The 22,697-nt window shown below is 35.6% G+C and overlaps 1 protein-coding gene across 1 annotated transcript in view; it reads left to right on the top strand.

Annotated features, from left to right (window-relative positions):
* The window catches only part of LOC149562073 (calcium-dependent protein kinase 17-like), a 79,029-nt gene extending 61,221 nt beyond the window's left edge, over window positions 1-17,808 (top strand). Inside the window, exons 2-8 of the mRNA XM_089825607.1 lie at window positions 15,464-15,607; window positions 15,693-15,845; window positions 16,123-16,238; window positions 16,334-16,501; window positions 16,608-16,735; window positions 17,111-17,210; window positions 17,304-17,808. Of these exons, the coding sequence (XP_089681733.1) occupies window positions 15,464-15,607; window positions 15,693-15,845; window positions 16,123-16,238; window positions 16,334-16,501; window positions 16,608-16,735; window positions 17,111-17,210; window positions 17,304-17,396 (902 nt within the window). The 3' untranslated portion in view covers window positions 17,397-17,808. The remainder of the gene's footprint in view (window positions 1-15,463; window positions 15,608-15,692; window positions 15,846-16,122; window positions 16,239-16,333; window positions 16,502-16,607; window positions 16,736-17,110; window positions 17,211-17,303) is intronic.
* Window positions 17,809-22,697: the final 4,889 nt, after the last annotated feature.

The raw sequence follows: 22,697 nt of genomic DNA, 5'->3' as shown, positions 1-22,697 counted from the left end.
TTGCATATATAAACACCATTATTGGCAATCTGTTTGATAGCTACAACACCCAATTGTGGTGTTACATTCTCTGCACAATGAACGGTAAGTAACTTCATCTTGAGGACATTCACTGAGAAATTTAATTCTTTTGTTGTTCCATTGACCACTATTGGTGTTCGAATACCTCCAGGTTCAAGGTTCTATTTTATAAATAAATAAATTGTAATCTGCAAATGATTAAGGAAATTGCTGTTTGTTTCATCACTATGCTGGTATCATAATTCAATAAGTACAAAGACTGAAATTTAATGAGTAAATGTTCACGGTTTTCCAACAGTGCCAACTTAGTTTATTATTTATCAATATTTTGTAATCCTCAATTTGTTGTTAGTTCAGACTAGCAACTTATTTATATAGCCCGCTGCACAAACAGGTATCGAAGTATACTAGTTAAGTGTTTGACAAAATGCTAAATTGTTGATTAGTGAAGGAAATTGATGTTTGTTTAAGCTATAACTGGCTGAGGGTTATTACAATTAGGCATAGTATTTGAAGTTGATTTCTTTCAGGCATATGCAACATTTAGTACATTATGATGATGTAGTTGATTGGGCAGAAGAGTACTAGATGTTGCCTACATTGGATGGGACAAATAAGCCAGTCTACCACTGTGATATTCAGCTAAGAACTGAACACTCTAAAGAGTTTAGTGACATTTCTCCTTGCAGGCCACCTGATAGAGGGATTGAGCATATTATTGAGTTAGAGGAGGCCACAAAGCCCGTTATGATTACTCCTTACCGACAACCTAAGCGGCTTAAGGATGAGATAGAGAAGGCTATACAAGAGCTGCTCTCTATGGGACATATTAGGCCGAGTAAGTCTCCTTTTGCTTCATCAATTGTTTTGGTGAAGAAAAAGTATGGGACATTGAGGATGTGCATAAATTATGAATGCTAAATAGGAAGACTATAAAGAACCAATATCCTATCCCTCATATTGATGAGCTTATTGATGAGTTGCCTGGGGCATATTACTTCTCCAAGATTGACTTGAGATCAAGGTACCATCAAATTAGAGTCAGAGAGTAGGATGTGGAGAAGACAACATTTAGGTGTCACTGTGGCCATTTTGAGTTTCTAGTCATGCCTTTTGGCTTGACTAATGCACCAGCTACATTCTAGTGTACTATGAACAGAGTCTTTCATAGCTAGTTGTAGAGATTTATTCTAGTGTTTTCTGATGACATACTTGTTTATAGTAAGACTTGGGATGACACGTAGCACACCTGGATACAATGTTGGACTATTGTGATAGGGCTTACTTGTATGCCAAGGAGCTCAAATGTGCAGTAAGCATGATTGAGTTGTTATATCTTTGGCATATCATCAGTACAATGCATGGACTCTAATAAGGTTCATGCTGTTCTGGATTGGACTACATTGGAGAACTTGATACGACTTAGAGGTTTTATTGGGTTGTGTGCATTTTATCACCGATTTGTGGCAATGTTCTCTCAACATGCAAGTCCCCTTACTGATTTGACCCGTAAAGGTGCTTTTGAGTGGATTGCTTAGGCACAAGAGTGTTTTGAGAAGTTCAAGGAGATTATGACAGCATGCCTAGTCCTAACATTGCCATATTTCACGAGGCCATTTGAGTTACATTGTGACGCCTCAAGTGAGGGCATTGGAGCAGTTTTGACCTAGGATTGCCATCCCATTGCATTTGAGAGAAGGAATCTCAAGAGACCTTGGAGATAATTTATTGTTCATGACAAGGAGATATTGGCCATTATGCATGCCTTGGCCAAATTTAGGTAGTACTTAGTTGGCAACAAATCTTGTACCAAAACAGATCACAATAGCCTGTAACATTTCCTTGGTCAACGGTATCTAAATGAGAGGCAACAAAACTAGGTCAGTAAGCTACAGCCTTATAATTTGATATCTCCTACATAAAGGGTACTCTGAATATAGTAGTTGTCATAGATACCCCACTTATGCATGGTTATTGAGATTGCTGAGGGTTGGAGACACATGATCATCATAGAATGTGCTAGAGATTAGTGGGTAGTTGGCATTGTTGATGGTAGCAAGCATGAAAAACTATACCCTTGCAAATGAGTTCATCATTTACAAGGGGAGGATCTATTTGGTCCTAGGATAAAGTGTTAGACATATTATACTATGGGCTTTTCATGATTCTCCATTGGCTGGACATTCTGGGTTCTTTAAGACCTATAGATAGATCTAGGAGAGGTTCACATGGAAGGGCCTTAAGTTTGACTTGCAATAATATGTTAGAGAGTGCTCTGTTTGTCAACAAAACAAATAGGAACATACCTATCCAATACGGTTGTTTTAACCACTTCCCATTCTTGAGTAGAAGTGGGAATATTTGTCTATGGACTTCATTGTGGGGTTGTTGAAAGCCCACGACAGGGACTGCATTTATGTGGTTGTGGATCGCCTCACCAAATATGCTCACTTATTTCCCATCACCACCACTTTTTCAATTGCACCTATTGTGGAATTGTTTTTTCGTGAAGTGTTTAGATTGCATGGTTTACCTCGAAGTATTGTGAGCAACCATGATAGTTGTTTCATGAGTCATTTTTGGCAAGAGCTATTCATATTGTGCGGGACAAAGGTGACTCTCAAGTAGGTAATGTTTTGAAGACAATTTTGGCTCGAGGGCGGTCTTTGTTCGAAGCACTATAATGCTCGAAGGCAATCTTGGCCTAAAGGAAATCTCTGCGTGAAGGCATTCTTGGCCCGAAGGCAACCTTGGCCGAAGGCTATCTCAGTTTGAAGGAAATCTCAGTCTGAAGGAAATCTTAGTCTGAAAGAGATCTCGATTCAAAGGCAAAGATTGTTTTAGTCTAAAGGCAATCTCGATCTGAAGGGAATCTTCGTCCAAAGGAAATCTTGGCTGAAGGGTATCTCGGTGCAAAGGGGATCTCAATCCAAAGGCAAACTCGATTTGAAGGGGATCTCAGTCCAAAGTCGAAGGCTTTCTCGGCTGAAGGCAACTTCAATTAGAAGGGGATCTTTGTTGAAGGCAATCTTCATACGAAAGCAAATTGGTTGAAGGATATCTTGGTCCAAAGGGGATCTTTTTCCGAAGGAAATCTTTGTCTGAAGGGGATCTTGGTTGAAGGCAACCTCAATCTGAAGGGGATCTTCATCCGAAGGCAATCTTGGCTGAAGGGTATCTCGGTCCAAAGGGGATCTTTGTCTGAAGGCAATCTGGAAATGACCATAGGTTTAGCTCTAGGAAATGAAGATTGAGATGCCCAAAACATATGCACACTATTAATTGGATGCCCAATATAAACAAGATATTCATTAACTGAGATATTCACCGAGGAAAAGGAATGTATGCAAATTGTCACTGATCATGGAATTTTTTTTATCAGATAAAGATGGTGCCTCAGATGTGCTAGAGCCGAAGCAAAGTAATATAGAGAATTACAATAGGGTGAGGCTTAAATCCCACCGAAACCATAATAGTCAAGAAGGGAAGATTTTTCACTTCCAAATTGGTGAACAATACTAAACTCTAATAGGAATTCACAGTACAATAAAATAATCTAAAATCACATACTAACAACTTCCTACATGCCACACATAAATATCCCTTCAGAGAAAACTCCCGAGAGTTGCCAACACGACAAACACCTATGGATAATTAATAAATATTGGGCTCCTTTATTAATTAAATAAGTCCTAATATTATTTATTTTTTAGGACCATTTAATTAATTAACCTAATTAAAAAAATATTAAAAATTGGGGACATTACAGAGTACCATTTACTACCCTTAGATTGATTGTTAGACAGAGATTGTTAATGAGTGAGTGGAAGGCTATTTGCGGAATTATGTATAATCTTAGTTGCGGGCTTGGGTGAAGAGTGGCAGGCAGTCTTACATCAAGAAGAGTGGGTTTGAGAAGCTCAAGCCCCTTTATTATGTTCCCTTCTGCGTAGTGTGATGTGTGGGTGAGGTAGCTTATGAGTTGGATCTGCTAGCGGACAAAAGAGTACATAAATGTGTTCCATGCATTGCACCTCAAGAAGGCGTTAAGTAGACTTGTTATTCCAACCTCCACCTTACCCCCACTGGATGATGAGGGGAGGCTTGAGTTGATCCCTGAGGCTATTTTGGATACCAAAGAGAGGCATTTGCATCGGTGGACCATCAGGGAGTTTTTAGTGAAATGGTAGGGTCTTCTAGATGAGAATGCCACCTAAGAGCTTGAGGATATACTTCATCACCCTAGACTGTGATTGCTTGGTGACAAGCAATCTTGGGGAGGGAGGACTGTAATGTCCCCAATTTAGCAAGTTCCTATAGCATGGCGAGGTCAGTTCATTATAGTGACCCTCGTGAGTTGACAATTAGATTTGAGGATCTCTATTGAGTGCCTTTCTATTTATAGTAAGTCAATTTTGGACGATTACTATTTTTAGTAGTGCAGTTGAGGTACCCAGTGTTTGGCATCTTCAGTGTTTGTATGGGTCAATTAATAGAGCTTCATATTATGAGTTATTTATTAAGACTATCTTAATAAATAATTTTATCATTATAATGTTATAATTTGAAAGTGTGTAAGAGAAGCATCTTCAATGAAAGGTGTGAGGAAGGAGCCAAGTTGCATTTTGTAATTATAAAGAGGCCTCTTGGAGAAAATCGACCCATTCTGACATTGTATCAAATTTCATTTTGGAGAATTTTTCTGAGGGTTCCATCATGAGTTTGTGAGGACTGATTTCTCTCTCCAATTCACACTTTAAGTGATTGAGATATGTGGTGATTTGTGTGTGAAATTCTGGAAATTATCCTTGCTTATTGGATTGGAAATTTGGTGTTGTTATATACCGAATTGTCCATTATTTTTCTTCTATTCGATCAGAGTTTTGGATGCCAAGGATTGCCTTCATTTATGTGTGAGTTTGTTGTTTCTTTGTAGGCCATTGTTATCTGTGGTTGCGTAAAGTGTGCAATTACATATTCATCTGGGTGGCCAACTTCCTAGTAGTGGTCATGTGTATTAAGGGGTAGTGTCTACATATCAACAAGCTGTGTTTCGGTTTGAAATTCCCAGTGTTGCATCTACTAGCAACATGCTAGGAAACTATTGTTTGGGGCGTGAAGTTCTAAGGGTAATCTGCTTCAATTCTTCCAACACAAACTTGCCTGCTAATTGCAAATTACACTCAATTTGTTGTTACATTCATTGGATGCCATATACTATTAGGTTCCTTGTTTAATTTGGTTTGTCCATGAGAATCATTTGTAATAAATTGCAAGTCGTTAGTATATTGGCATTGTTAGTAGTTGTTACTTGTAAGTCATTTCAGCATTCTTATATATTTGGAAATACAAAAACAACTATATATTGCAAATAACCAAAAAGATTGCAAAACATTTGAAAAACAAAAAACACTTCTTTAGTATTTCTATAGTGTGAGCCAATAGGGCTCTTGCAGCTCATATACCAATTGTTAATATACTTAAGGTCCAAGATTACTTGGGGGGAAGGGGTGAATCAATAATCTGTCAAATTCATAAACTTTAACCACTTTTTGAACAATGATCAACCAAATCAGATCTTAACCATTAAACCATTCACCACATGCATGCAATGTAAACTTGTGAAACTATCAATAAGACAACTAATAAAGCATCCACAAAAGTAACATAAAGACACTAAGATTTTTAACGTGGAAATCCTTGGTCAAAGGGAAAATATACATTGGGAATAAATATGGCCAAGTATTTTGCACTCTTTTCAAATGCGTCTAGTTAAGAGCTTAGCCTTGTTAAGAGCTTATAATAATGCCTTCTTACGAGAAGACCCTATAAGGAGTCATAAGGGATTTTCCTCTAGCCCTATTAGGAGTAACCTCCTTGGAGGAGTTCTAACCCAAATTAAGGAGCCACCTAGTTAAAGGAATTACACTTCAAATTTGTCAAGATCTTGCTCACCTTGTTAAGACTGACCCGATAAAGGGATTTTAAACTTGAGAACCTTTTAGGATACAACAAGGTAAGTAATCTAGGAATAACACTTTTCTATTGCTTGTACAAATCCTATTTAGCTCAACATCTTGTGATTGCATGAATTCATCTATTGGCTTGATCGTGCACACCATTCACAATCACGACACTTGCATCTATAAATATTATCATATCAATAGACATCTCAATCTTCATGACTGTTGTGTGGTTTTCACACTATTACTCCATTGCAAATGGGGACCCCCTCTTTTTGTTTTAGCAAGTAGGAGTCTTCGTCTTAGGTAGTTTTGGTTGGCAAAATTTTTAAGTCTCCAAGCTCGAAGGTAAGTTTGAGCAATTTTTAGCCCGCTATCTAGGGTTTGCGTAAGAGTTCTGGTGTCCTCTGGGGTGTTTTGTTAGCCTAAGTCCAAATTGGAGGATATAATCTTATTCTTGGTGAGAAGGGTTTGCATGTTTGAGAAATAGGAGAAGGATTGTGACCGTTTATGCTCGGTGGAAATTCCCAATGCAAAGGATTCTCTACCGGGGGGAAATTCCTGACGCAAAGGATTTTCCTCTGGGGGAAATTCCTTATGCTTAAGATTTTCCACTAGGGGGAAATTCTCGATGCTCAGGATTTTCCCCTCCCCCTCATTTCTCCCCAAAATCTTAAGATTCCCCCCTTTGAACAAAATGAGGTGCAAGCGCTTTGAGAGATCCTTATTATGATAGCAAGCTAATTATTCCACTACTAAAACAATGAAGAGAGGAAAAAATGGTAATCTACCATAAAATTCTAGCGGATAAGGGGGGAAATTCTTGATACTCAGGATTTTCACTGAGGGGAAATTCCTGACACTTGGGATTTTCCCCATTTCTTCTTATCAACCCAAAAGGAGGTGCAAGATCACACTAAGCCATGGAAAATCAAAAAATTAATGAAAGAATGGGCATAACGGTCAAAATGACAAATTTTGGTGAGTCTAAGCAGCATATTCACTAGTCTGCACCAGCAACACAATCACATATGTAAGCATATCTGCCATGTGGTAGTTACAGTAGATACATAGCCTAGCACAGTCGTTATCTAGATTAACTAGTTTCAGGTGTATATGAAGCAGAAGCATCCATACATAGAATTGTAGGGGAAGCAGGGTAAGTGGCAAAAGTGCATCTGGGGGAAATTCCCAATGCTAAGGATTTTCCACTAGGGGGAAATTCCTGATGCTCAAGAATTTTCACCACATTAATTCTCCCAAATTTCACTATCCTCTAACGCATTTAAAGATCAATTTATAATACGAGGGAAACATCATGAGCAAGAATACAACAAGGACTCACCAAGGAATATTTGAATAGAGGTAAATTTTGAGAAAATCCTATCCGGTGGAAATTCTTGATGCTAAGGATTTTCCACCAATTTTTCCCTTTTTCATTTTTTTCGCCAAATGCATTTTAAGAAAATGTCGGGGTAGAGGAGGTTGAGTTAGGATGAAATTGAGTGACAATGATGAAATTTGGAAAGTTTTAAGACAAAAAAAGGCTACACCATGTTCGATGAAAATTCTTGAGGATTTTCCCTAGTGGAAACTCCTAAAGTTAAGGATTTTCCACCAGCCAACTCTCATCCTTTATAATCACTAGCACTACCCATCATGAATTATTCTTGCAGCCCATGGATGGAAATTAAATTTTTTTTATGCTAGCACTTTTGATTTTGCAATTAAATTAAAAAAAACCTAGGAGTTATCACCACTGAAATGCCTAGCTTACGATGATTTAAAAAGGGAAATCCAAATTACTTGAAGACAAATTTAATGGGCAGATTCGTGAGTTGTGAGAGAGATGAATTTTGATGCTAGAGTTGGGATGAAGTTTGTTTATTATTGATGTGATTTTATTTTCAGATATTTCTCACAAACTTAATGTTTTTCTCCTTTGTTTTGCAAGGTGCATTCAAAGAGGGCTGAAATGAAATTCATTCTTAGAATATCTTAGAAAATTATAGTGTTGTTGGTGCACATACCCTCCATCATTATACCAACAGAAATTTGCTTTAGGAGGAACTAGAGGGAAAGGTGATGATCAAGGCCTTAAAACTTCAAGTGGGTACTACAGGAAAATGACTCAAGCCTGAGGACTCAAGTGAGAAGGAAAGATTCATGTTCAAGCTATCAACCCACAAATTCAGATTGAAATCAAGGGAAATTCAGGAAAGCACACAAGATCTAGCTACATGAGGACATATTCAAGGAGAATTGAGAAAGACCAAGTTCACAGGTTCACAAAGATGCAAGTGGTTCAAGTTGATTCCATGAAGAAATTTCAAAGGATGGTGAAAATTTCAAATGTTGGAGATACTTGTTAACATTCGAGCAAGAAATATTTGCAGTTTTAACAAACATCTTCTCAAGCCAAGACTTCAAGCACATGATAAGGATGATGACGTGGTAATTGTTTATCTCCTATTGAAAAATTTCAATTTCAAGCACAATTAATCACAACAAACCAAGTGTCCTATTTTCTCATTGGTTGGAAAAAAAATAATTGTAATTTTCATATTGGCCCATGAATTGGTTCCTTCATGTAATTGGTTGTAAATTTGACAACCCTAATCAGGGTTTGTGGGAAGAAATCTTGACCGTTGATCTTCAATCAATCTTGGCCCTTCGTTATAATGAAACTACTATAAAAGGTCAAGGTCTCCTCATTTGTAATGAAATAGAGGAGCTTAGGAGATTAGTTTTAGGAAGTGAGATTAGAAAGCTAGAGTAGAATACAATAGCTAAGGGAGAGACTTGATCAAATTGTTGCTATGATGCTTTCAAAGTAATGGATTGTTCACTATTGGTTCTTCATGGTGAATTATTTGTTATTGCTTCATAGTGTTGCATGGTTTCCTTAGTCTTTCAATTGGAGTAAATTTATTTTCATGTTGAATTAGTTTAGTTGAATGGAAGTTGTTGTGGATGTTTACTTGTTTGACTTGAACAGATCCGGGCCACTAGCCTCTTGTCAATGGTAAGGGTGTCTTGTGTGGTAAGTCAATGATTGAATGCACTTAACTTCAATCGATGTTGAATCTTTTGTTTACATCCATTTGATGGGATTGGAGAGGAGATATTGATTTGAAAACCATTTGAGTGGTCCTTACAAGCTTGCACGAGGTGGGTGGAGCCACTGGTGAGATTACATCTAGTAGAGTTCAAGTCATCGATGATTCATTGCATTCGTGGTTAGAAGTAGAAGTAGAACCTCCTTAACCTAAACGTGTTACACTTGAATTTCATCTTAGGCCTGCCAAAACATGTTAACAAACCCTAATCTGTCCTTTACCAATTCCACACGATCAACAATATGAATTGCACATCGATTCAACAAAAAACATATGGTCTTATGTACTTTTTCCAATGGGCATGCTTGACTTTGAGAAATTTGATCACAACGACCAATGTATGACCAATTCTCGACAGCCCACAAGTGCCACATCATTGTCACATCATCACTTAACTTTCCATCTCGAAAGATCTATCATAGTCAACCTATTTCATACTGGTTTAGGATCAAACTTAAACCGTTCTAAGTGTTCTTGCATTTTGTCCTTAACATACTTTAACTAATCCTAAACATAGCTTCCTGTAAGTCAAATCACGCACAACTGTAACCATGATCACATAACTGAGTATAGATCATAAATCTTGAATCCCAACATTTCGATCATCACAGATTTGATAAACCAATCAAATCATTCACTGTCTGTCACAAATTGATTAACCTGGTTGCTCTGTCATACTTCAATCAATCATAACTTTCTCCAGTCACATCGAAGCTGCTGGAGGTAATTGTCCAGAAATTGTCTGGCATGGCAGTATGTACTAAAAGAGAACATTGAGACCTGTCTACTGGGTACAGTTGTATAGATTCCTCAGGTACACAAAACATCTCCAATCTCTTCTCTTTATACTTTGTTTCTGCCTCATTTACTCTAGGCCTATTGTTTTTGCTTCATATATATATATATATTGATGTTCTCTGATTTATCTTCCAAACTAGCCAACATTTCTACATGATGGCAGTGGAGTCGGGCCTAGAGCATTATCATGGTCAGATACCGTTTCTCCATTACCTCAGGGAAAGTTTTCCTTTGTGAATGGAAGGCTTCAGATTCCTGGAGAGATAACTAGTGAGGATTTAGTTCCTGCTGAATGTGCAATCTTTCACAGTTCTATATGAGTATTTAGATGATTTTGATTTATCCCACAGCAACATGAAAACCATTCTTCTAACATGCCCCCCTGTAGGTCATAACTATGAACCACACGAACATGAACATCTAACTCTTTGATATTTACACAACTTGTGATGATTTTGCATTTGCACACACATAAGTTTCTCCTTTCATTATTGTTTCTAGAACTTCAAAGTTCTGCAAATTTTAAGGTTCCATCAAGACTCAAATTACAACCAAAATCACTTCAACATGAAAACATGACTAATTCCATCCCATAAATCATTTGCAACTCACAAACATCCATTAAATTGAAGTACAAGAGACTAATGAAGAAATCTGTACTTCAAATCAAGCAAATATCCAAATTTGAAGTTGCTAGAGACTCAACAAGATGAAATGAAAACTAGGAAGCTAGAAGAATTCAGTTAAAGAGCCAATACCCACAAATTTCTCTGCTCGAATCATCCAATCCAAGCAAAAGTCCGAATCCACCAGAAGAGGGTTTGAGAGCTCCAACAAATAAAAAATGACAGATAATTTAAAATGATCTTTTCTCACAATAAAAATAGCTCTTTTGAAAATCAATAAAATATTGTAAACTACTTAAGATTAATAAAATAAACTTTCAAAATCCCAAAACCAAATAAATCATTTAATTCCAATCAAATCAAATACTTATTTGACATAAACTGCCACACAAAATACTTTATTACATATATTATTTTAATTCAAAATATTAGCAATGACAAATGTGGAGATTGACAATGCACACAAATAGATGTTATTGGTCTTTCATAATATGCAAGGGATAACCATACATTACCATGCGGTAACCAAATGGGCAAGTATGTGCAATATGGTGATTATCACCTAGATTAGGAAAGATAATTAGGCTGGGTAGTATGAATTGCCACATGACTAACTTTGTAATAATCATCAGAAAATATAGGCATGTTCAAACCTTTGAAGCCAGGTGGACTCGATGCCCAATATATCACTAAAACATTCACATGTCAAGTGTACTCGCTCATGTATATAAAATAGATGAAGCACATATAAAATAATCAAATAACATAAATCACTGATGGCATAATCATTCTTATGTATTCAAATGTTACAACACCACCTCTTTTCACATATATTCATCATTTAACTAATTCCATCAAATATCATTACTTATCCTTAACAACAATAATAATCATAAAACAGATTACTTGAACCTGAACAACTCATGTATAGTAGCACAACATCTCGTCAAAACACTGACACAAAATCAGTACGCATCATAAAATCGCCACCAACTCAATAAGGCTGAAATATCATCTATATAAATATAAATGTATCTAGACATCATCATAGAGTCATCATGCATATATTATCATCATTGAAATCACAAGAATAAAATAAAATATACATCACCAATGATATCATATGAACAAAATAATGTAACAGTAATCAAATGCATCACATGTTTGTCACTGCAAAGGAATAATATATGAAGAGTCATATGATAAACCATACGTAGGTTCTAGCTTGGATAAACAATTACAATGACCAAATGCAAACACGGGAGGCACTACATTCATAACCATTCCCCCCACACCCACCGAAGAACACACACTCCATCATTTTGCGAATTTCACTTTCACCCCTAGTCCAAATTACATTGGGTCTAGGAGCATTGGAAGAAAATAAAGTAGTACCTAGGGGATGTGACAACTTGCTAAGTCATCAGGCTAGCAAAGTCTAGCTAAAGGCAACCTACTACCATCCCATGAATTTGGGATAATTATTTTACTCTAATCTACCATATAGGTTGATTTAAAAAGTAGATGCACACAAACTATTGCAAACTAATAATAATACCTTTATTAGAATAGGGGTTCTTAACAAGCTCTTTGACAATTTTGGAATATAAGTCATCACTCACATTCTTAAAGTGTTTTTGCATTTCTTGGTTCTAGAATTTGTTATAGAATTCATGGAAGTTTTTGTGTTCAAAATTTTCTCTATGAAACCTAGAAATATTTGTTTATCAGTAGAGCATGGATAAGGCAGAAGGTAGTGTGAAATGTTCTTGTTTCTTGTAGCTTTTAGAGCTGTTGGTAAACTGAATTGCAAGTAATTTCCTTTATTTGACATTCGTTTTCCCTTAGGGATATAGAGATATTTTTGTTGGCATGGGTTAGATGGTTTTAGGTTTTTGGCCACAACTTTTATACATATTTAATTCTCAGCTATAAAACTTCATTGGGAGCTATCTTGACTCACATTGCAAGGGAGTTGGTAAACAAAGGGAGGAAATTTTCCAACATTATATGCTATGACTTTATGTGTGATGGGATTCTAACGTTTCATGGCAATAGGCATTAGCTCAAGATTGAATTAAATAGTGTAAAGTGGCATCTTGGAAAGGTGAATTCTGTCAAATTACGCATGATTACCTTTTTCTTTTTTAAAAAAAATAGTATAGAGAGTTTTTCCAAGAATGCTTTATGATTGTGTTGGTGTTCCATTTTCAATCTTCAAAAGCCTTCTAATCCTTGCTATATTTTCTTAATGTGGGAAGTTAACAATGATGTGGGAAATTTTGTAAGTAAAGTAGGTTTTACAAACAGTTTGATTTTGGTGGTGTCTAAGGTACTTGATGGACTTGTAGAGGCCAAAATAGGGGTAGAAATGGAAAGAATGCAATGAAAAATAAATAATAATCTATGAAATTACAATATCTAAGATGGTGAATGGAGCATTAACTGCTATAGTTGAAGGGAGATGTAGGGATGGACAACACACAATTGTTCAAAGAAGCCATCAAGGTTTGAGAGTTCCGGAACTTAATTTTTCTTAATATTTTGCTTTGATTTGTGGGTGTGTCGAAATATAGTGGACCTTGTGGATGTACATGGAAACCATGATTAGTTCAATGAGATCATGCCTTAGAATTTTGAAAGGGAGGGATGCAAGAATGTTGGGTTTGAGGATCTAGCAGAAGTATGAAAATGCAATATCATTGAAAGGGACAAATTGAAATTCACTCATATTATAGATTTCAACAATTGTTTTACATCAATGAATTAACTTGGTCTTTTGAGATGTTTGTATATATGAAATACAAAAATTAAAGGATATATGATCTTAATGTCATTTATCTTTTTCTTGGCTAGATTTACTGTTAATAAATAATCATAATATTGAGTATCATAGTGTTAGTGTAGTTTTTTATTTTTCCTATTTTGCTAGGTTTTTTCTACACTTTTAATAATCTCGCTTAGGTTAATAAAGCATGTCTTATTAGGTGAATGGTTGTGAGGTGTCACCTTCTTACATGTGAGCATCCATTAGCTATCTTGGGAAGATACTTTGCTATCTTTAGTCCGATAGATGGTTGCTTCTCATTGGTTGGTGTTGCCACCTTCTCCCTCTTCCTAGCCTATATAAGCATGCTACCTGGCTTGTATTTGTATCTCTTGTTTTTGCATCCTCTTAATGCTATTTTGCTTCCAGCATTTGCATTACTCTCTTGGAGACTAACTCTATGATGCTATTTTGATTTTGTATCATTTGCATTCATAGTTTAGATATTTACTCTTTGCACTAGTTTTCTGGGTTATTAATCTTTTCAGATTCTAACACATAGCATTTAATATCGATTTAAACTTTTGTGGGATATGACATTTGTTTCAACTTTTAAGTCATCATAACATAACCTCCATACATAGTCATTACACCTATGATATTCTTCTTATGTAGATAATTGTAAGAAAATAGGGGGACCCAGTTAACACACAAGCACCTTTAAGCATTTATTAGTAGGGAAAATGAACAATGAATGTAACCCACCTGTTTGGTCTTTTCACCCTCTAGTCTCTTTTCTCATTGATAGTTTTTGGAGCACGAAATGCCTTAAAGTGACCCTTGTTTCATAATTCTTAGCAATGTGGGATTAAACCAGTGTTACCCGGGGATATGCATTTTTGGTACAATTTGATTTGTCCCAAAAACATGAATGTCCCAAAAATGGTGAAACTTTTGGAAACCCGTCCCTTGGCTGAACCATAAAATTAATTTAAATAATGTTTGAGTTTTGTTAATTTGTTTACTTCCACTCTCATGTGAACTTTTAATTTAAACTATTTAACACAAATGTTATATGTTAAGGTTCTATAATGTATATATGCATTCTTTATCCATGTTTACATATGAATATTTAAAATTCCCTATATATCTAAAATTTTCGCTATGTCTTTTATAGCTGTCCCCATGGCCGTCCCTTGCTTTGGGAAAAATAAATCCATTTTGAAACATGTTTCCCCATCTCTTTGTCCCCTCATTCCGGAAATCCAGGGCAACTTAGAATTAAACCAATGATAACATTCTTGTATATCTATGTTAAGCAATTGAAGACATCCATTTGCATGTTTGGTTGGTTTTTAATATTTTGTAGGATTTGATTTGTATTGTTTATCTCAAAATTACCTGCGTAGTCCCTAAACTAATGACACTTTTTATGTATGTCGCTTATTTCGATGCAACGAGATCCACTTAGCACACATGTGCCTTCAAATACTTTTTGTCGTGGAGAAGAATGGTAATTGTAATTCATGGAATTGGGCTAATCCCTCCTTTATTGGTATAGTTATTGAAATATTTAATCCTTATACCCTGATCGACATTTTTATATTAATTTAAATTTATGATTTTTTAACAATTGTCGATTTCAGAACCAAATGAACTTTTCTTAAAATCATAACTTCTGGTTTCTTCCCCTTTTGGATGGGCCATTATCTATCTTCATGTGTATTTGATTGTCCCTTGAGAAATGTTTGTAGTCCCTAGTTTTAATAGATTTGATATTTTTATGTAGTGGATTTAAGATGATGTTTTAAAGTAATTTTATATTTCTTAATTTTCTGAACCAAATCAATCTTTTCTTCCACCAGATTTTCCCTCAAGCTGAACTGACTGAATATTTAGATATGACAACATTGAAGCCAAACATCAACTGGGAATGCTAATATATATACAAAACTACACTTGAGGTCTTTTTGTTTCATTGCCTTTTTGAAATGGTTCATTTACACATATTTACATGTTATGATGACACGCTTTTACTGAAGTATTTGCTACTAGAAAAAGTATTTCCTTTCACAAATTCTGTTTGCTTCCATAGTTGAAAATTGTTCCCTGCCCATTTGGAGGTTTAATGCATGTATCATCTTTTTTTCCGTGTGTATATTGGTGCAGGAAAAAAGTATAGAGATATTGTGGGCAGTGCATTTTATGTTGCCCCTGAAGTTTTACAGCGAAACTACGGACTGGAAGCTGATGTCTGGAGTGCTGGAGTTATACTTTATATTCTTTTAAGCGGTGTGCCCCCTTTTTGGGCTGGTTAGTACCGTGTAAATTTGCTATAGTTTTTTATTTGCTTGTTCATCATGTTTATAAGTTGATTAAAATGATTGACTACAAACAGAAACAGAGCAAGGCATTTTTGATGCTATCTTACATGGACATGTTGACTTTGAAAGTGGACCATGGCCATCAATATCAGCCGGTGCAATAGATGTGGTCAAGAAGATGCTGAATCAGGACACAGAAGAACGTCTTACAGCTCAGCAAGTTTTAAGTAGGTATTGTGCTATTTATTTAAAATTATCCTAAGGCTGAGATGTACAATGTTAAAGATTAGGAAGCAATTTTTATGTCACCTAGCAGGGCTTTTCATTTGATGATTATTTATTACCTGATATCATTTTCTCTGCAAGAGCAGTAGGTGTTAATTGAGTTGCATAAATAATTGTACCCAAGTGCTTGTAAAATGAGTTTTATAAGTTCATTTCTTTAGGTGTAGAATTTGTGATATTGTTATAAATTTTTTAGTTTGCTAAAAATCTGTGATGCAGATCACCAATGGGTTAGAGAAGATGGTGAAGCACCTGATAGACCCATTGACGATGCAGTATTGACTAGGTTGAAGCAATTTAGGGCAATGAACAAGCTCAAGAGGGTTGCTTTGAAGGTATGCTTATTTCATTGTTTTTATGGACTTTGATGAAAAGTGCAGGACATCCAATAGTTCGTATTTTATCTGACTGTTTTGGTACCATTGATCAGGTGATAGCAGAAAGTCTATCAGAAGAAGAAATTGTGGGTTTGAAGGAAATGTTCAGAAGTATGGATACTGATAACAGTGGCACAATAACACTTGAAGAATTGAAGATTGGTCTTGCAAAACAAGGCTCGAGAATCTCTGACTCTGAAGTTGAACAATTGATGGAATCTGTAAGCTTAGGCATATTTGGATGCCTGATTAAATGAGTGACTTAAATTTTTTAAGACATCCCTTATTTTATCTTTGGTCCTGAAATTTCTGTTTTTCTTCTGTTAGGCAGATGTAGATGGGAATGGATCTATTGATTATCTTGAGTTTATCACGGCCACGCTTAACATGAATAAAATTGAAAAAGAAGATCATTTGTATACAGCCTTTCGGTACTTTGACAAAGACAACAGTGGGTATGTTTTCTAGATTTTCAAGAAAGACATGTCTGAATTGAGTCTCATTGAATCTCTAATGCTAAATTTGTTTGGCTGGAGGTAAAACAAATAATACCATCTTAATCATGCAAGGATGTAGATCAGTAAGAACTTACGAGGTAGAAAATGTTTGAGAGCACCATCTGTAATTGATAGATTATATTTCAGGTGTCTTTGGTATAATTGATGTATACCTTTGCTCAATCAACATAAATTTTGATGATATGGTTGCAATGAGCATGCTTGACATTGGTCACTTGGATCTGTTTAACGTTTTGTTTAGCTTTATGAACTTAAGACTGAATCCTGTACACATTAGATATTTCCCAGGTTCATTCTCCATTTTTTCTTCAGGTACATTACAAGAGAAGAACTACAGCAAGCTCTAATAAAATATGGAATGGGTGATGATGAGACCATAAAGAATATTATAGCTGAAGTGGACACAAACAATGTAAGTATAGTTTCTCCAGTCGGAGCTGAAAAGCAATTAATACCATACATTGTTCATTTTAAGCCAACACTTATTCCTAGACTGCATCTGCAGGATGGACGAATTAACTATGATGAATTTGCAGCAATGATGAGGAAAGGTAACCAGGAGGGTAAAAGGTGTAATGAGGTAAAATTGGGGGTCTAAGTGGTAAATTGTGAATAAATTTTCATGGAGCTTAATGTAATGGGACAAATTCGCATTCAAGCTCTCTCAATCTTGAAGTACAAGGTGATATACAAATGCTTCCAATGTTATTTGTTCTTGACAAAAAAATGAAATATGATACTAGATTAGATTTGGTTGTATAATTTGAAGGGATGCACAAGGGATAACTATACCAAGGTATTTTCCTTGTTATATCATAGCTCAGGTGTCTGGCTTGACTTAGCATGCATGTGTAGGCACCATTTACTTAAAGCTAGATTCTCTTTTTAAGTACATCTTGCAGGGGCATTCTTGTTTTCATCTTGACAATTGGCTTGGTCTTGATAACAACGTTGACAACATATTGTAATCTTAGTAATTTATTTGTATATCAAAAATTATATTATGATCATTTGTTTATGTATAGTAGTTGGTGTGTGTACACACAATTTTACATTTCTAGGGAATTCTTTTGGCTAGTTTGGCCTGGACATCAACTATCAATATGTTTTTCCAAAGGATGACAAATAAATGGCATTTCTACCATTTTATCAGTACGTGTTTATCCAAAGAATGATGAATAAATGGCACTATTACCATTTTCATGCTTCCCAAAGAATGATAAATAAATGGCTCTTCTGCCATTTTATCAGTATGTGTTTATCCAAAGAATGATGAATAAATAGCACTGCTACTTCTTCCTGTGAAAGTTTTTGAAAAATTATTCAAGTCTTTTTTCTTTAATTTGAAATGACAATCTTTGGAGAGAGCACACCACCACAAAAGAAGGTATATGATCTAATGGAAACAGCCTGAGTTGGTCTGATGGTAAAGGGATGTGTACTCTATGTTAGAGGTCACATGATCAAAATTAAAGTGTGTGTTTTATGCCTTGTTGAACAATATCTTATATAGATGGAAAAGAAATTCCCTTGTTTAATGCTTACGTTAGGGGTATCTTATAACCTGTTTGGTGTCTCACTTTGCAGTAATATATGAAATTACTGTTGGAAATTTGAAGTCCAACTGTCACATTGTAATGTCTCCACTATTAGGGTTATTTCGGGACTAGTAATACTTGCAAAATAAATTTTTTTAAAATATAACTATACTAGCCTATCCTCTAATTTAATCCCAACCTTAATGACATCTCTAGGTTGGGATTCATAACCCTTAGCTATTCTGTCGTCTTCTCATGGAGTGCTTCCATTAAAGTTCTTGGATGGGACATCCTCTATCCAAGGCCAATCACATATGCATGTGTTGACATCATCAGAAGATTCTGGCACAAGGAGATTGTCTATTGATCCTAGTCACGGTGGTCAGATGGAGATAGTTAATGCCTCCCTTAATCTCCATGGTGTCAGCCCCAAGAACTGACACAACATTATCTACGATCCTATATTCCTTACAAAAAGAACTATATTGATTATCATAAATAAAATATATTGATATTATTCAAAGAAATAAATAAAACATATTCTATTTATGTAACCAAATTCTATAGTAATATCACTTCAATGAATTTCCTTTCAAATAATTATGTTTATAATAATAAATACCTTACTATTATTTATCATGATAAAATATCACATATTAATGAATTTATCAATATTATTATTTATCTTGAGAATTTTACAATATTCTATCTATATATGAATTTACACATATATGTTTCATTATATACCTATAGAGAAACTAAAAATAAATAAATAAATAAATAAAACTAAAAGTTAAGAATACCTTATATATTACCTTTGACTTATTATACTATTCTGAATTCCTCATTAATTTCCTCCCCTTTACTCCATACTACTAATATTTCCCTTTTCTTGCTGAAAACATGGTTTTGTAATTCCACTTATATTTTATTGATCCTTGGTTTTAGCAGCCAAAGTGGAGAATGGCCATCCTTTTTTTATATTTTTTTCCGTCGTTCCCAACCTATGCCTTCTCACCGGATTTGATTGGCATATATATGGCCCCATATGAATTGTGTAATAGTGCCACCCTTTTACTAACTTCCTTTGACCAACATGTATGGCTCATTTATTTTAGGAATTAATTATTATTATTTATATTAGCTCCTAACAATATTAATCACATAGGTTGGTGCTTGATAATCATTTAGTTACTAATTTGTACTATGTTACTATATATTGTTTATTCATTATATAATTAGTTATATTTAATCAATATATATTTATATATTGATTTATTAATTACTATTTATTAAATTTTTATTACAAATGGAAATATCTATTTAATAATATTATTAGAAAGGTTATTACACAAATGATTGTTCGGCTTCTCGTGGCTCTCTGCTTGAAGGTTATATGCAAGTGTCTAAATGGATGTGTGTGATCATGTATTGCAGTTTGGATTAATATTAAAGTGATTCCCTACTTGAGAGTGGATGTAGGCAATTGTCGATCACTGCAAATTCGTCTCCTGTTTTATTCATTTTCTACTTCTATTCCATTTGTCTGCTCTGTTTAATTTACAATTGGTATCAGAGCCATGGTGAAGTATTTAGTGGTGATTGTACCAAGCCATCATGTCCATTGTTGGGATGGATGGACACAAGAGAATGGTTCAAAGGAGGAAGCTAGGTTTTCTTCTCGACTCTTGATGCAATTGTCCCTTTTGATCCAATCATAGGTTGGTATACTGAGATGGGGAGGGGGGAGGTGAAGCAATATACCATAGCAGTTTTAATTTTTCTACTTTTATCTCACTTATACTAGTCTACAAGTTTGTGTTAGCTGCAACATAACTGGTCAAGATTAAGTGGAAACAATGAACATAAACATAACAACACATAACACAATATTTATCTTGTCAAAACCCAGCTAAGGTAAAAACTGCAGTGTGTGGGTCGATCCTCACGAAGCTTGCTCTCTTTTGAAATGCGCCCGGTCAAGAGCTTATCTTCGTTAAAAGATTACTATGTAACTGTTAGGTGCCACTTGATCAAGGGATTTAGATAAAACCTATGAAAATCTTGCTCTATTAGGACCAACCTGGTTAAAGGACTTTGAAACACAAGTTAATGTGTCATCCTATTAGGGGATTTAGTACAAAGAACCTGTTAGGGACCACCCTCAATGGGATTTACTATTGTAAAGATTAGTAAATAACATGGAAATGATCTAATGAAATAGCTACTACACTTCTCTTGAATGGATCCCTTTATTGCTCTTTGAATTGTCAACAATTGTGTTATGCCTTCTCTTGGCTTTACAATCTTCAGACACAATCACTTATGTGCTTGACACTGCTTGCTCTTGCACGCCTTCACTCTTGTGTTGCTTGGGCTCACTAGCTTCTCCTCAATAAACTATCGCCTTAATTGTGACCTTTATTTGTCACTCTTTCAAACTTTGAGATTACACTTAGCTAGAGTGTTTGGCTCTATGGCTAATCAATTGGCAAAATAATCTTTTCTCTTTAGACTTTGTTTTCTTTTATAGTCTCTTCTCGTTCAGCTTAGAAGCCCTAATTTATGAATTCAAAATTTGAACTCTCAAGCCTACTGCTAGCTAGGCTTCTTATTGTTGTTGTGCACCACTCTTGTTAGATGTAGCATGTTCGTACAAGAGTCATAGATGTCTTGTGTTTTCAATGCCTTGCATTGTTGGAAAGAATTCAAATTTGGATTCTTTCAATCATTCCTTGATGTGACAACTCTATCACTACGAATTGCAACAATGAGTGCACTTCTACCTACTTTGTGACATGACAGTCATGAGTATCTTGCTCCATGCTTTCCTTGCTGACTCGGCCAATCCATCCTATGTGATTACCAGTTGTTCTAACTTCCTTTCATGGTTGACATCCTTCAATACAATCTTACTTAACTTCTAAGCATAACTTCTATCCAAGTGGATAACCTTTGGCATCGCCTCTGCTAGGCTTGACCTTCACCTTTCTCTAATCACCTTTGTGAACTAGGGTCACACACACAAGATTGATGTGCCTTGCTGGTCATAAATTTTATACTAGTCTTGATTCTTTCTATACCTTGACATCAATGATAACATAGTCATAATTGAATGCACAAGTCATTCTAGCAACAATCTCCCCCTTTGATATTGATGATGACACTTCAACATTATCAATTTTTCAACTTCAGCACATTGTTGCCTTTGCCTCTGTCCTTTGCCCTTTTTCTTTTTCCCCAACATCTCTCCCTAAGATGATGCATCCTCATTCTATGACTGCTCTTAGTCCTCCTTTGTGGGTTCACTTTGACTTCACTCTTTTTAATGATCTTCCTCAACTTCTTTGTCCTCTTGCTCCCCTTTTCTAGCTTCCCTTTAACCAACTTCTCCCCTTTGACAACAATGCCAAAGGTGTGCATCCTTAGCTCTGTGACTGGTCCCTATGTGGAGTAGTCCCTTGTTCTCATCAATCCACCATTTGATTTCATTGCTTGCCTACCTAGCTATCTTAATGCATGCTTGATAGGGGTAATACCCCTAACTTCTCTCTCGAATACTCAAAGGTATCCTTTTGAAGAGACTTTGTGAATATATTAGCCATTTGTTCCTTGGTTTGTACATATTCCAACCTTACCTACTTTGCCTCCACTTGTTCTCTTAGAAAATGATTGATATGTGCTTTGTCTTCGAGTGCATTACTGGGTTTTTGGATATGTTGATTGCACTAGTGTTATCACAGTTGATAACCTTTGGTTCCTTCATCATCTCTTGAATTCCTTCAAAGAGTTGTTTGATCCAAACAACTTGACTACAATTCATTGCCGCAACAACATACTCTGCTCTTGTTGTTGACTATGATAAGCATTCCTACTTCTTCCTGGCCCATGTAACTTGTCTTCCTCTAAGAAAGAATGCACCACTGGTCGTGCTCTTTCTATCATCTATGTTCCCCGACCAATCAACATTGGTAAAGAAACTGAGTTCAAAGTTTTCCTCGCAAGGATACCAGAGGCCATACTCTTCAGTACCCTTTAGATATCTAAAGATTCTTTTCATAGCTAACATGTGTGACTCCGTGAGTTGGCAAAAAATCTGGTTACAATTCCAACCGCTTGTGCTATGTTCAGTTTGTTGTGAAAAACATACTACAGTTTACCAATCATTGATTGGTAAAGTGTCTCATTTACTTTAGAGATTTCATCTTCCTTTGATAACTTTCAATCGATCACCATTGGTGTGCCCACCAGTTTTGTTTCCTCCATACTGAACGTCTTCAGAATCTGCCTCAAATACTTTCTTTGTCCTATGAATATTCCTCCTTTCAGTTGGGACACTTGGAAGTCCAATGAAGAATTGA

The sequence above is a fragment of the Cupressus sempervirens genome, chromosome 4 (genome assembly GCF_028749045.1).
Source record: "Cupressus sempervirens isolate cs-2001-9-10 chromosome 4, ASM2874904v1, whole genome shotgun sequence".
NCBI lineage: Eukaryota > Viridiplantae > Streptophyta > Pinopsida > Cupressales > Cupressaceae > Cupressus > Cupressus sempervirens.
This window is presented reverse-complemented; position numbering and strand designations above follow the sequence as displayed.